Genomic DNA, 11833 nt, shown 5'->3' on the forward strand with positions numbered 1-11833 from the left:
AAATAAAGTTTGTAAATATAAAAAAAACCATGCACTTGCTACATATCACTAATTGCATGCCTGACCATCCCAAGAAATGAAAATTTATATTCAGCCCAGAACTTGTATGTCAGTGTAATAGCAGCAGTATTATTCGTAGTTAAAACCTTTAGGCAACTCAGATATTCTTTTATCAGATGACCAAATGCTGGCATTCCTATCCCAAGGAATAGTTAATGGGTTGTGATAAGAGGGAATGATCTTTTGGCTATCACAACAATTAGAATGAACTTCAAGGGAGTTCAGGGACAGCCAGATAGCTCAGTGGATTAAAGCCCCTGTGAGCAGGTGCAGGGGCCGGGGGTTTGGTCTCTGGGCCCGCTGTGGGTGCGCTGAGATGGCAATTGAGATGGCATGGTTGTGCACGCCTGTAACCCCAGCTCTTGGGAGGCTGTAAACAGGTGAATCACTATGAATCTGATCTAGTACTGAGACCCTGAACACCCTGTAGACATTTCCCTAAAAATAAAAAAAGGGAAATCATATTGAGAAATTATTCATTTCAAATTGTTATATATTGTACTATTCCATTTTCAAAACATTCTCAAAATGCCAGGATATAGGGATGAGAGACTAGTGGTTATCAAAGGTTAGTGTTGGGAGGGAGGAGGAAGAGAGGTTGGCTGTAGCTGCAAAAGAGCAACAGGTAGGAGGAGCTGCTGGTGGTGCCATGTGTCTGCACTGTGACGGTGGCTACACAAACTAATGCAATGATAGGAAAGATATATACCATATATATCACACTGATGTTGATTTCCTGATTGTGATAAGATTATGTATGCTGTAACTTGGTGAAGGGTACCATTTCTGCGACTTCCTGTCAATTTATTTCAAAATAAAAAATAAACAACAAAAAATTAGCCATAATTGCATACAGTATTGTGGGATTTCCAAAAAAATTTTTTTTGAAATATGTTTTAGGACAGTTGGAGAAATTTGAATGTATTCAGATTAGATGGTATTAAGAATTATTGTGAAGTTCCTTATCTGTGATGGTGGTATTAGTTTGGAAAATACTTGTCTTCCTGGGGCTGGTGAGATGGCTCAGTGGTCTAAAGCACCTACTTAGAACAAGCTAAGCTAAGCTAAGCAAAGCACAGGGACCGCAGTTCAATCCCCCAGCACCACATGCCAGCCAGCCCCGTCCCCTGGTGGGCTGAGCTGGTCACACACACACAAAATAAATAAATAAATATTTAGAAAATACTTGTCTTCTTATAAAGGAATGCGTTTTGAATATTTGGAATGAAGTGTTTTGAGGTTACAGCTTTCAGAAAAATGTCATTAAATGTGTAAGGAAACAGACGGCAAGAGCGAGATGTTCATTACTGACCCAGAGGAGCCTACGGGAGTTCACTGTATCATTCTTTTACATTTTCTGCACTTTCGATATTTGCAAAATAAATGGTTAGCTAGGAAATCATTAGGGCTTTCCACAGAGTGCTTCTTTGTGGCTCCCGGCCTCGGAAGCGTTCCCGAAGGACCGCCCCTGCCCACCTCAGTGTCACATCCTCTGGGGCGCTCCCTCCCTCTCGCGGGCCTGGATGACTGTGGACGGCCACCGAGAGGAACGGTCCTCCAAGCTTCCTAGGAAGGCCAGTTGGAGGCCGGAACCGGAAGTCCTTCGCGACACTTCCTGTCTGTTCATTGTTCTCCCGCCCGCCGGAGTGGAGCGCTGGACGACTACATCTTCGGCACAACCGGTTGCGGCGGCTATCGCTGTAAGTTGTGGGGCTGCTGGGCGCTGGCGGGCTCGGGAACGGAGAGGACCCGGCCTGCGCCTCGGCGGGCTGTGGCCGCAGCGTCGCGCGTCCGGCTTCCTCCGCCCGGGTGTGGGCCGTGAGAGGACGAGCTCGGAGGCCCCCAAGCACCTGCAGCCGCGGGCCGGGCCGTGGGAGCCTGGGGTGCCGGGGACCGGGGCGCAAAGGGCCGCCTGGACGGAGGGCGCGTGCGCCGGGCGGAGGTCCACTGAGTCTCCCCAGAAGTCCGCGACGGCGCAGAAGGTGGCCCTGTCCTGTGAGCACCAGATGGGACGGGTGTGTACGGGCCTCCCGGCCGCTGAGGAAAGAACAGCTCTGCAGCCTGGGGAGCTGCCGCAGGAATCTCCAGAAAGTCAGTGCACGCAGAAAATCGCCATTAAGTCAGGCAGGAAAAAGAATATGATCGCTTCCAGAGCTGCAAAAGGGGTCTGCAATGTTCAGTATCTTTCTAGTAAAAGATACAAATAGAAATAAGAAAAAATTAAATTTCACAATTAGCTAGAATAGTAAAATTATTTGACTCAAAAACTAAAAACAAACAGAAAACCTTTCTGGTGTGGTGCTGATCCAGGGGTCCCGTTGTTGGTGGTGTGACCTAGCGACCTTTGGGAAAGCAATTTGACAACATGTACCAGCTATAAACTGTTTAGACCAGAGATTCCTTTGTTTATTCTAGGGAACATTGCAGTAGAAGAAAGAAGTATTTGCACAGGCAAAATAGTTCTACCATTATTAAGAAAATAAGTGGGAGGCCTGGGCGTGGTGGTGTACACTTGTAATCCCAGCTCTCGAGGCAAAAGCAGGAGGATTTCAAAAGAGAGAAAAGAGAAAAAGGCTGAAAGTAAGAAAAGAACAAATCAAGACTTCTTTTATTAAAAGAATGGTTCGTAAACAAGGTATAGTAGCTGGGCATTGTAGTGCAGGCCTGTAGTTCTAGCACTTGGGAGGCTGAGGCAAGAGGATTGGCCAAAGTTGATGCCAGTCCAATCTACAAAGTGAGTTCAAGACCAGCCTGACTGTGTTGTGAGACCTTGTCCCCAAAAATAAAAAAGTGAAAAAAAATTTTTCAAAAGCAATGAAACATAATGTAAAATATTTTTTAAAAGTTGAGTAGTTAACTACATAGTAGTCGTAACTTAGATTCCTATGCCAAAAAGAGAAATGTAAATACGTGTATTCTCCAAAACTAGTGTGCAGTGTAGAGTTCATGTGGAATATGGAATTCATTAACAGTATAGGTTGCTGAATAGTGTAAAAGTGTTATCTAAAATGTTTTTTTGAAAAAGCAGCACTTGTGAAGCTGCACCTACGTGTTTGTAAATGCAGAGAAGAGGAAGGAGGTTGGGGGAGTGTAGGACATATATTTAAATGTATCTCTGAATTGATCCTTTTTCAATGAAAGAGTAAATGGAGCTCTACCACAGATTATTGTATAGCAGTTGAAACTAAACATCGAGTGGAAATCTGCAAATAATTTTATTGTTTAGTCTTAAGCTCTCAAAGACATTCAGATGATGTGGAAAATGCAGAAATCAAAAAGAGCTCTGAAAAATACTAGTAATTGTACCCTCTGGAGATACTGCCCACTCTTAATATGCTGATGTTTTTCTTGGGATTTGATTGTACACTTTTTTTATCCTTGGTCGTGCTTGCTTCGGCAGCACATACCCTTTTTTATCCTTGGTAATAAAGAAATCTGTATGTTTTTTTTTTTTTTTTGGTTTTGGTTTTGGTTTTTTGGCGGAACCAGGGATTGAACTCAGACCCTTGCGCTTGCCAGGGAAGCATTTATTCTACTGAGCCATCTCCCCGGCCCCCAAAACCTGTATGTTTTAATATCCCTTCCAAAATTCCACTGGGATGATGTTTGAAAATAGGTATTCTTCATAGTCAAAAACAAAAGGTTTGTAGGGTCACAGTATTTTTAGTATAGTTCTGAAGATTTTTCCCTTAAAAGAAGTATCTTGAATTCTGCTATATATATGCTGGCTAATTTTTTGGAGGCAAGCTACAGTTGATCTTTCTTAATCATTCTCTATGTTTTTAAGGCTTTTATATTTAAATCATCTTAACCTTTAGTGAGCGAAATAGTGTTACATAAGGCTATTTGCTTATAGTTCACCCACTTCTATTTTAGAAAAGAGGAGTAGAACATGTCCTGTGTTATGATGACTGTGGGCTGAAATTGGCCTGTGGGCCAGTGTAGCATCCAAGCAAATCTGTGCTTGGTACTAAGAATGTTTTCCAATTTTTCAGTAGGCAGTGCCCATCCTGGGAAGAAAAAGGAGAAGCTTTTGAAGCTTAGCGCTTCAATGGGGTTTGAGCCCTCCTGGGTAGCCCCCAGCTACAGGAGTTGCTCTGCTGAGCAAGAAGATGACTGCAGAATTAAAAGAGGCCATGGCCCTAGCACCTTGGGGCCCAGTGGAGGTGAAACAAGAGGAGGAAGAGGATGCGAATATCCTGAGTCAAGCATCCAGCCAACAGATGCGTGCTGAGAACATCAAGGTGTGGACCCCAGGAGAGGGTCCTCAGCCAGGTGACTTATCAGAAGAGGAGAAAAAGGTAAATGAGGGTCTGGGAAGAGAGACCAGAAGGCCTTAAGTAGTTTCCACGGGGCTCTGCTCCCCTGCCTCCAATGCTATAGTGAGGTTTCCTGGCTGGGGCTCTTCTGTTTGGTCCTTCACAGTATGACAGAGCTATTCCTTTCTCATCGATTGTCATTCATTAGGTTCCGAGACTCAGTGTTTGTCACACATTGCTGTGGGAGCCTAGGTAACTTCTGTAAACTCTTGATATTACTGCTGTACTCTTCTAATTCAGTCAATACCTTGTAATATTGGGGTACATGCCTGTAATCCCAGCACTGGAGGCTGAAGCAGGAGGAATATTGTGAGTTCGAGATCCACCTGGGCTACAAAGTGAGCTCATGGCGAGCCTGAACTGCATAGCAAGACCCTGTCTCAAAAAGACAAAACGTATTCAGGTGGTTGGAGTTTAACAGCTCCGACCAGTCCTTCCCAAACCTTAACCTTAATGTACATAGAAATCAGCCAGGGGTCTCATTAACACTGATCTGATTCAGCTCCTCAGTGTGCCGTGAGATTCTGCACTGCTCACAGCTACAGGCCACGCGCTGTACCGTGAGGATTTGTGACCTCTGCGCACGTCTTTTCCAAACTCGCCCTCTGCCATGACCTGCCCTGAAGGGCTGAGGTCCCCAGAGCTGCCTGTAAGAATATCATGAGGACCTTACTTTGATCTTCAGGGCCCTGGACTCTCCTGTGACAAATCTTCCAAGTCTTCACTGGAAAGTTGAACTTGGGTGCCGGCCTGAGCAGTGGGGTGAAATCAAGGTGGCAAGCTTGCTTCTTTGCTCAGCTTTTGGCTGTGGCTACTCTAGCTTTCTTTTCCTTGTTTAATCATTATGTCTAATGTTCCTTAGGCTCCAGGATAGACACTGTGTTCTCACCCTCCAAGCCTTCACTACCCTACCCCTCCATCAGCCCCTCGTGAACCACCTCTACCTGCTTGTCTCTAGGGTCACAGCCTGTTCTGGGACATGGCAGTGGTCCTCAGAGCAACACAGGAGGCTCCTGCCGCTGCAGCCCTCGGCAGCTGCTCCGTCCCAGGGACTCTGCTCAAGAGTGAGATGCTGGAGACTCGTGGAGACCCGAACTTGCTAGGTAAGGCTCAGCTCCTGGATTTGGGGTCTGACCTGTGGGCCCTCTCTGATGCTTTGGTATTTCATGTTTTCTGGCAACATGAAACAGTCTCTGTCTTCATTCTGTAATCTCAGCTTTCTTTGACACAGTATAATCACCATTTCCTTGATGTTAGGGTCAGGGTCTGAGTTCTTTTTTTTTTTTTTTTGGCGGAACCAGGGATTGAACTCAGGCCCTTGTGCTTGCCAGGGAAGCGCTTTTTCCACTGAGCCATCTCCCCGGCCCTGGGTCAGGGTCTACTATGTTCAGTTTCCTTTTTAATCACTCCTGCTGCAGCTGACCATTGCCACAGTGACTCTCATTCCCAAGGGTTTGTCTTTTCTGTTCCCTCACACCCCTCTAATGTCACCATTCAGGCTGAGAGAACTTCAGGTGCCATGGTACTTAATCTGAGCAGCTGACATGAGTCACTCCTTTAATTCATTTCCAGCTTTTTGAAGCAGATAAATATTATCCCAGCTTAAGAGATTAGGAAACTGAATCCCAGAGAAGTAGTCTAAGAATCATGCAGCTCATTAGTGGTAGAACAGGAATTTGAAGCCAAGCACTGTAGTTCCAAAATCCTTGTTTTTTGTTTTTGTTTTTGTTTTTTTTGGTGGAACCAGGGATTGAACTTAGGCCCTTGCGCTTGCCAGGGAAGTGTTTATTCTACTGCCATCGCCCCGGCCCTCTACTTTTTTTTTTTTTTCAAAATCCTTGTTCTTTACCTTTGTGCCAGGCAGCTTCTCAGTGTTTAAGATGCTGTTGGCATCCAGTGTAACCCTTTTTGCCCATGCCTCTGCTATCGTTGATACCAAGCACGCTGAGTTGGTAAGCTCTTAGGCTCTCAGGTTTTCCTTCACAGGTAGGGGCTCTCCCTAATGACTAGGTGATTGTAATGACTAGTGGCTCAGATAGGAAGGAAACCCAGAAAAAGTAGCGTCCTTTATAACTGGGCTTAGTTCAAGATCCATAAGCAGATAGCTAGGAACAGTGCAGATGTAAAGATTAGCTTCTCTAACGTGAGGCTGAGAGTCACGCCTGATGAATGTATGTGGAATGCCTAAGAGACTGTGTTAGTGCTCTTTGCTAAGTGTGGGCAGGACACAGACCCTGCAGAAGAACCTTCTTGGTGGGTATGATGTGAGGGGATTCCTTCCTTCAATGAAACGCATTTTCAAAGGTGTTGAAGTCTCATACTTCCTGACCTTTTGGACTCGATGACTCTTTGCTTTCTGGGCCATGGAAGCTTAGCTGTTGTATTTTGTGTTTCTGGTTTAGGTGCTGAAACCAAGAACCTACAGTTACTTGATCCCAAAACTGAAATGTGTGGGGAAGCCGAAAAACTCCTCATACTATCAGGAAGAATCCAGGAAGTTGCCACTCAAAGACTTGAGGTAGGAGATGCCTGTGAAAAAAGAAACATGTTAAAGAAGCACAGAATAAAGAGGGAAAAGAAAAACTTCAGACAGATGACAGCAAAGGACTGTCAGTTACCGGAAAGCTTCAAAGAAGATGAAGACCAGAAATGTAAGAAATCTGGGGAAAGATACAGCCTTGGTTCTGACTCTGTTAAAAATCAGAAAATTCCACCTGGACAAAAGCCTTTTACATGTAGTGTGTGTGGCAAGAGCTTTAGTCAGAGTGCAAACCTTGTTGTACATCAGCGAATCCACACTGGGGAGAAGCCCTTTGAATGTCACGAATGTGGGAAGGCCTTTATTCAGAGCGCAAATCTTGTTGTGCATCAGAGAATCCACACTGGACAGAAGCCGTATGTGTGTGCCAAATGTGGCAAAGCTTTCACACAGAGTTCTAATCTGACTGTACATCAAAAGATCCACTCTTTAGAAAAAACCTTCAAGTGCAGTGAATGTGAGAAAGCCTTTAGTTATAGCTCACAACTTGCCCGGCACCAGAAGGTCCACATTACTGAAAAATGTTACGAGTGCAATGAGTGTGGGAAAACATTTACTCGGAGCTCAAACCTCATTGTCCACCAGAGAATCCACACTGGGGAGAAGCCCTTTGCTTGTAATGACTGTGGCAAAGCCTTTACTCAGAGTGCAAATCTTATTGTACATCAGCGAAGCCATACTGGTGAGAAGCCATATGAGTGCAAAGAGTGTGGGAAAGCCTTCAGTTGCTTTTCACACCTTATCGTGCACCAGAGAATCCACACTGCAGAGAAACCATATGACTGCAGCGAGTGTGGGAAAGCCTTCAGTCAGCTCTCTTGCCTTATTGTTCACCAGAGAATCCATAGTGGAGACCTTCCATATGTGTGTAATGAGTGTGGGAAGGCTTTCACGTGTAGCTCATACCTACTTATTCACCAGAGAATCCACAATGGTGAGAAGCCTTACACCTGTCATGAGTGTGGCAAGTCCTTTAGGCAGAGGTCAAGCCTCACTGTGCACCAGAGGACCCACACTGGGGAGAAGCCCTATGAGTGTGAAAAGTGTGGGGCAGCTTTCATTTCTAACTCGCACCTCATGCGACACCACAGAACCCATCTTGTGGCGTGATGTGCAAAGGAAGAGAAGGACCTCCAGCTGTTGGCCATAACCTGCTAACCCCCAAATGAGACACCAGGTTGTTACTTTCTTCCAGTTTATAAGAAAGCAGCCTATGTCTTTTAGAATTTTCAGCACAAGATAAGTGTGTCAGAGATAACTTATCACTGTCTAAGAATGGAAACTGAGCTCCTCAAGGCAAGGCAGGAAATTTGTTTTAACTATCTATGCTAGGCAGTCTTTTTCTGCAACACTTTTTTTTTTTTTTTTGCAGAACCGGGGATTGAACTCAGTCCCTTGAGCTTGCCAAGGAAGCGCTTATTCCACTGAGCTATCTCCCCGGCCCCATGTCTTTTTTTCTGAAATGGAATGTAGCTCTCTTAGGAATGGGTCACACCAGGCTAACTGATAATGAGCCTGTTTGGGGGAGAGTCTTGTTTATTTACTTTTGTTTGTTAAAACATAGTTGCTTGAGGTACAAATTGTCAACCTGGTTGAATTCTGGAAATTTGAACATTTTGATCTAGTATTTCAGGTTAAGCAATGATTAGTACAGGAAACCACTTGGGTAGTAGTTGAGCAGCTCACCTGTGAACATTTACGAGTTTTCTATGTAATTTTTGTCCTATCATATAGGACAAAAACAGCTACCCATCTGCTGCTCTTAAGTGAACAGAAATAGCAAACAGATTTTTTTCCCTTGTTTTCTGTACCTCTGGAACCTTGGGTTTGTAATGCAGCGAGGACCTCTGGCAAGTCCTCTTGCCAAGGGCTTGAGGACTGATGCAGTCACTACATACCAGCCACGCTGACTTGCTAAGATTGATGACTCCCTTACAACAGCCCCACTGCCCAAATATGCCCAAATGCCCACATTCCTTTTGGATAAGATGCAACCACAGTTCCAGGACAGAGAAGTCAAAAAATAAAGCTTTCCTGAGACATGTCCAGGTTGTCTCTGCTCTCGTGCTTCACTGCCAGGCTCTTGGGGTGGGTTTCATTCTCACATTCCAGGTGGTAGTTAGAAGAAATGGTGGAGCTCTTCTAATTCTGAGGGGACCCAAAGGGGAAGTAAAAGGGGGAGGTGGGTGGGATTCTTAAGGTCTTAGTTTGACTTGTGAGCAGTTCAGGGGTGTTGGGATGTGAGAGCTGTGACAAGGATAAAACTGGCTAAGTTTTTTTAACCAATGAGCTTTGACTCTTAGAAAAATGATTTATAAAACTATGCAATAGGTAGTCCTGTAATACCACCTTCTGTGTATGTAGAACTTTCAGGTGGTGTGTGCTCATGTATAGAAAGTTGACACCTGGCATCTCGTGCTTTCCCTTCGATCCTTACCTTCATCTTCACGACACCACAGAGGCGTTTTCTCATTTACTTGAGTGTGTCCTCTAAGGCCAAGTAACACAGGACCTGCTGCTTGCTCAAATTATTCCCATCCAGGCCTGTGGGGAGCCCGAGAAAGGAGTCTGCATTCTTGTCGAGGTGGTAGATCTGGGGATTTGCCTTTGGTGGTGTGACTAGGAACAAGTCTAAGACTGCATTTGGGTTTCCTGACTTCTGGCTCTGTCTTGTACACTCCGTTCCCAGTGTCTGAGCAAGCAAGAGCAGTGTCATGCTGAAACTGGTGATAGGCAGTCTGGCTGCTGCCATGGAGAGGTCTCCTGCATTTATTGTCTCTCCTGCTGGAGCGTTAATCAGTGTTTTCTAGTTTACAGAGCACTTTCACACACAGAAGGCAGGAGAATATTGTTTTCCACTCATTTTCCCCTTTACATCTTTGCCAAAGCATGCAACTTCATTCCCCAGTTTCATTGTACTTACAAGAAAAAATATAAGAAATAAGGATTCATGGGCTGGTGAGATGGCTCAGTGGTCTAAAGCACCTACTTAGAACAAGCTTAGCAAAGCACAGGGACCGCGGTTCAATCCCCCAGCACCACATGCCAGCCAGCCCTGCCCCCACCCACACAAATAAAATTAAAAAGAAATAAGGATTCAAAGGTAGGCCTTAAAAAATTACACCCTTGCTGAATCTGACAGTTAATATCTCTTCCTGCCTGTGGTTTACGGCTGGAGAGACTCCACGGTAACACTGTGTTTTCTGACCTTAGGAAAAAATTAGGTGTCCTGTTCCTGCGCCTCCCCCCACCCCCAGGAGACCAGGAAGCTCTGAATATCAGAAGTTAGGACTGGATATAGCACTGTGGACTTGATCCGCCAAGAGACCAGTCTTTTGAGGGTTTTGTGATGACCATCAAAATTGTTTTGGCTTTACATCAGTACTGAGTTATTCAAGGATAATTGACAATGTTTTTGTTCATAGAAAGCTACTCAGGTGGTTCTGATGCAAAGCTAAGTTTGGAATCACTGACCAACTGTGTAGTCGTGGTTTTTAACCTGTGTTATTTGTTGGAGTCATCTAGGGTTCTTTAAAAAAATGTCCATCTCCAGGTCTTAGTGTTTTTTAAGACCTGGGAAGGAATTATAGTGTGTATCCCGGTATGAACCATTATAGTCAAAGCCTGCAGGCCAACTGTGTGTGTGTAAGAATGTGGACTCAGCTCTGTAGTTAGTGTTCTGTGTTTCAGCAGGGTAGGACATTTGTTCTACCTTGCGTCGGCTCGATGTCCCTAAGTGCCCTTGCCAACATGTGTTTGGATTCTGTGACCTAACTTGCATTAAAGTGAACTCACTGCTTGTTTTTGTTATAAATTTACATTTTTGTTAGTACTTCAACTCTGGACCTGGGTTTCCACATCTGTATTCAGGTTCAGGACCTCCAAACCTGCTCAGATCATGTGAACCAAGTAGATACCCAGACAGATGGGCTCGTTCCTCACCGAATAGCACCTCTTCCCACTTTCAGCACTCTAACTATCATGCCATTGTCATTACAGTTTCTAATAGGAGTGACTCCTTTGTTGCTGACATTGGCCAAGGTTTTCTTATGCTTCGGGTCATCTCTGGTTTTGGCTGGTCTTTATTGAAATGGTTGGCAACTCGAAAGTTTGACTGTTCAGAGGGCTCTGTGCCATATCTCGTGGTTGGCAGAGCCAAGAAATCTGTCTATACCCCCAATTTAAGCCAGTAGATTTGGGCTATTTGGCACACAGGGAGGTCAAACTGCTCTTGAGAGTACAAGAGAAAAACTGTCAGCTCCTGCCGCATGCATGTACAGACCTACTCAAGCGGGAAACCACGAATTCCTCTCGATTCCACCAGCGATGTCTTGGCAAAGCTGGCCTGCTTCACCCTCAAGCTCCTCCATCCAGTGCACCTAACTGGCCTGCTTCTTCAATGCCTTTCACAATTTGAAGGTTGTGGATGCTGTCCCCAAGAAATGCACTTCGTGCCTAGTACCTCTGTGCTCTTTCGTAGGACGTCCAGCCCAGAAAATCCACGTAGCTAAAGCCTGATGTCCTGCATCAGCGTGGACTGCATGCTTACCCATGACATTTTCAAAGATTGATAGATTACAGTATCTCTTAAGTGTCACACACACACACACACACCCCCCTTGAGTCTTGCTTTTCTTGATTCCTTTTCTCATCAAATGGAAGCAATACCTCTACCACTTGGTGCACCCTCACTAAATACCCAGGAGGCAGTTTGAGCATCTGTGTAGCATTCATTCACCATGAAAATTGGGTGCACTGGCTTTGGGGTTCACATTGCGCTAGATCCCAGAGGTCCTCCCAGCCAGCTCCTGTTGCAGAGGAAGAATGTCAGGATCCCTTAACACAGCTCCCTAAGTGTTTCATAATCCCCTTCCAGCATCATCTCTGCACCTCCAGTGTACCTTCTGCAGCCTAG

General features: G+C 45.1%; 1 protein-coding gene across 3 annotated transcripts; it reads left to right on the forward strand.

Moving 5' to 3' along the window:
- The first annotated feature begins 1669 nt into the window (after positions 1-1669).
- On the forward strand, positions 1670-8253 carry Znf35 (zinc finger protein 35). Of its 3 annotated transcripts, none has more exons than XM_004640759.2 (4): positions 1670-1760; positions 4056-4361; positions 5338-5482; positions 6782-8253. In XM_004640759.2, exons 2-4 carry the CDS (start codon positions 4173-4175, stop codon positions 8026-8028), a joined length of 1581 nt encoding a protein of 526 aa, XP_004640816.1. In that variant the 5' UTR covers positions 1670-1760; positions 4056-4172; the 3' UTR covers positions 8029-8253. The 3 variants fall into 3 exon arrangements, with proteins under 3 accessions (XP_004640816.1, XP_023556395.1, XP_023556396.1); XM_023700627.1 differs by lacking the exon at positions 1670-1760 and adding an exon at positions 5065-5152 and having other exon boundaries at positions 4273-4361; positions 5242-5482; XM_023700628.1 differs by lacking the exon at positions 1670-1760 and having other exon boundaries at positions 4274-4361; positions 5242-5482.
- Positions 8254-11833: the final 3580 nt, after the last annotated feature.

Source organism: Octodon degus, unplaced genomic scaffold, assembly GCF_000260255.1.
Source record: "Octodon degus isolate 3935 unplaced genomic scaffold, OctDeg1.0 scaffold00126, whole genome shotgun sequence".
NCBI classification, from domain to species: Eukaryota; Metazoa; Chordata; class Mammalia; order Rodentia; family Octodontidae; genus Octodon; species Octodon degus.

Coding starts and splice junctions, on each gene's coding strand:
- Znf35 (XM_004640759.2), top strand. CDS start 4,173: ATGACTGCAGAATTAAAAGAGGCCATGGCCCTAGCACCTTGGGGCCCA. Junction 4,362..5,337: donor TATCAGAAGAGGAGAAAAAG/GTAAATGAGGGT, acceptor GCTTGTCTCTAG/GGTCACAGCCTGTTCTGGGA. Junction 5,483..6,781: donor TGGAGACCCGAACTTGCTAG/GTAAGGCTCAGC, acceptor TTTCTGGTTTAG/GTGCTGAAACCAAGAACCTA.